At 43.3% G+C, this 2,824-nt stretch overlaps 1 protein-coding gene across 1 annotated transcript in view; it reads left to right on the top strand.

Moving 5' to 3' along the window:
• LOC118326997 (voltage-dependent T-type calcium channel subunit alpha-1I-like) overlaps positions 1-1,552 on the top strand; it is a 156,525-nt gene extending 154,973 nt beyond the window's left edge. The window contains exon 37 of the mRNA XM_035660162.1: positions 447-1,552. Coding sequence (XP_035516055.1) covers positions 447-1,115 — 669 coding nt within the window. The 3' untranslated portion in view covers positions 1,116-1,552. The remainder of the gene's footprint in view (positions 1-446) is intronic.
• Positions 1,553-2,824: the final 1,272 nt, after the last annotated feature.

The following is a 2,824-nucleotide window of genomic DNA, read 5'->3' as shown; positions in this document are numbered from 1 at the left end:
AAGTGGCCTCCGTGCGACGTATGCTGTTACGTCATACCAAGGGCTGAGGGTAAGTGAACGAGGGGAAGTGGAACTACTAATGAAACGCAGCCTTTCTCTCGCTCGCTTTCTCTTGTGTGGGCACACACAGATGCATGTTTAAGTGAAATCTCAGTCCCTCTCCTGTTGCGCCTGTTAAGGCAGGACAATTTACACTGTGATCATTCTTATTAGTAGGTTAAGTTTGGTAACCATCAAGTAACAACACCTGTGTAGGGATTTAATTTACATTGTGCAACACAGATGGAATTAACCTTAAACGTGGTTCAAACAAAGTTTAGCTACACTGAATAACCTTAATCTTAGTTAAAAGTTCCTGTTGGTACAAACCAATATTAATCTCTTTCCCACTGAAGACTCATTTTGTCCTTTCATTTTCTTTTACCTCCTCCCCCCTCTGTGTGCAGCACCCGTCCCACAGTGACTCCTCCCTGGCCACAGGCAGTTCTGAGGGCAGTCTGCAGACCACACTAGAGGAAGGGCTCAGCTTCAGCGTCTCCCCACCTCGAGATCTGGATCTCCCTGTGCCTCTCCTCTGCCCGCTCCCCAGCCACCCCTTACACTCCCAGGGGCCAGCCACAGGAGACCAGGACCACCCTTTACTAAAGAGACGCAGTACTACTTTTACCCTCCAAGCCACCAGGGGGCATCAGAGGAGCCAAAGCAGCTGTGGCGGTGGCAGCACCAGTCCTGGCTGCCCCCGGCAGGACTCCATGGACCCTTCAGATGAGGACGTGGGCACGGGGGCAGGTGGGGATGGCTGCCGCCAGACCCTCAACAGCGAACACTTGTCAGAAACGTTGAACAGCCTCTCACTGACGTCGCTGCTCACCCCGGGCTCTCTGGCACCCCCACTGGTGAAGAAATGTAACAGCACAGGCTCACTGGACCAAACCAATCTATCTGCCCGGAGTAAAGACGGACGCCACTTCTACGGCATAGACGCTCATGGTTTCTTGTCCAACCCCTGGACGGAGGGAAGGGCGAGAGGCGAGCAGGAGGACAGTGATATCACAGGCTTCAGCATGAAAAGCAGCAGCCGGCCCACAGACACAAGCTCCAGGAAAAATAGATGAAACACTTGTTGCCTCTCTGTAGTGGAACTCCTTAACATTTGCATTTCTGGACCTTGAACAGAACAGGGAGAGACTTTTAATACAGTAAATGTCCTGTGAACCCAATTCTGAAATTCTCTCTCGTCTTTGAATCGTCTGTTCTCTCTCTTCTCTCCTCGGATCTGGCTGCTTGGGATCAGTCATTTCTCAAAAGATTACAGCTGCTGAGTTTTGACATTCTTTCTTTTCCACAGCATAATATGCGGTTGCTTTCTGAAAGAAATTGATAAGGGGCATAGCCTTTTAACATAACCAGGATTCAGCCATGAAAGATGTGGCAGTCCTGGGTTTTACATTTGAGCCATCCTGAAATATATTATTTGGAGTATTTGGAGAGCCAATACAGAGACAGGCTTGAAAATTACAGTGATTGATGAACATTATTAAGGTGATTTAAAGGTTATTTAAATGAAACAGCTAAAAAAAAAAAAAAAAAAATCTATTTCAGAAACAGAACTTGCTTGACCCAACGTGCCCTCAACTTTTGTGCAAAAACAGTGTCATCAACATTGAACAGATGGCAAACTCTGAAGCTTCTTTTGAGGAAGAACTGAACTTTGTACAGGTTTTTTTGGGGTGTTTTTTTTTGTAATAACCATCGCAGTAGCATTGACCAACCTATTTTCCTCTTTAAGCAGATTTGGTGGATAACAGAAAATTGAAAGGCTGTATATTTTCTGTGTTTCTTTTCAGCTTCAGTGTATTGAAGTTGTGTGAATGTAGACACATTTGTCTCCGTTTGTGAAGGAGAGGGAGACCAAGACAGGCAAGAAGCATGGCTAGTCTGAAAATTGACAAGGGCCTCTTTGAATAGAAGAATGGACATGTGACTGCTGCTGAGAATACATGTGGGTTATTAGTGGAAGCGTTGGCCACTTTCAGAGTGGGCTCATTGTGCTTTCTACATACCCATGAAAGGGCTAAAATGTATTGAGTGCAGACCTGGGTCAAATTGGCAAATAGTCTTTTCCTAGCTAACATAGTGTTTAAAAGTGACTTTAGGGTACTTCCATTACTTTAACACTTTCCTGATGCTAATAATATATGGAAGACAGATGTGTCACTGAAATGAACACTGACTTACTACTCAGAAAACATTTAAATTTTCCTAAAAACTATATTTACAAAGATTTAAACACAAAATAATTTTAAATTAGGTTGTCATACCCAACAAGTCAAAGACTTTCTCAGCACATGCACCCTCTACTTACATGTTAAATGTTCAATTGTTCTTACAGGTCAAAGATATACTGTCCAAAGCAGGGGGTAAACTAAATTTTATTAAAACATTTCAATATGATATGTACATTAAAAGCTTAATAACAGTTTGATATCTTTGATTCCCTGAGTTCTCCAAGTTCTCCCTCTGAAGCAGAGATAGTGTTGGTGTGTTGCACAAACAGTTGCTAGTGGCTATGTAGCTTAGCCTGAGTTAGCTTGTCGTAGCCAAAGTTTTCACTTATATATTAAAATATCTCAACATTACTATGTGGACTGGCACAAAACCTTGCACAGACATTCATGTTCCCCGCAGCATGAATTTTAATATTATTTCAGTTTGCTTACTGCTAACTTTAACTGCAAAAACTGAAAAACAGTTAGCTCAAAGCACAGCATCACTGAGCTGCTAAAATGGCTGTAGACTCTTGTTTTCTTCTCCCAACCAGCTG

Source organism: Morone saxatilis, unplaced genomic scaffold, assembly GCF_004916995.1.
Source record: "Morone saxatilis isolate NCDOM2014 unplaced genomic scaffold, NCSU_SB_2.0 Contig17, whole genome shotgun sequence".
Lineage (NCBI taxonomy): Eukaryota > Metazoa > Chordata > Actinopteri > Moronidae > Morone > Morone saxatilis.
Note: the sequence above shows the minus strand (reverse complement) of the source record. Positions and strands in the feature narration are given on the sequence as shown.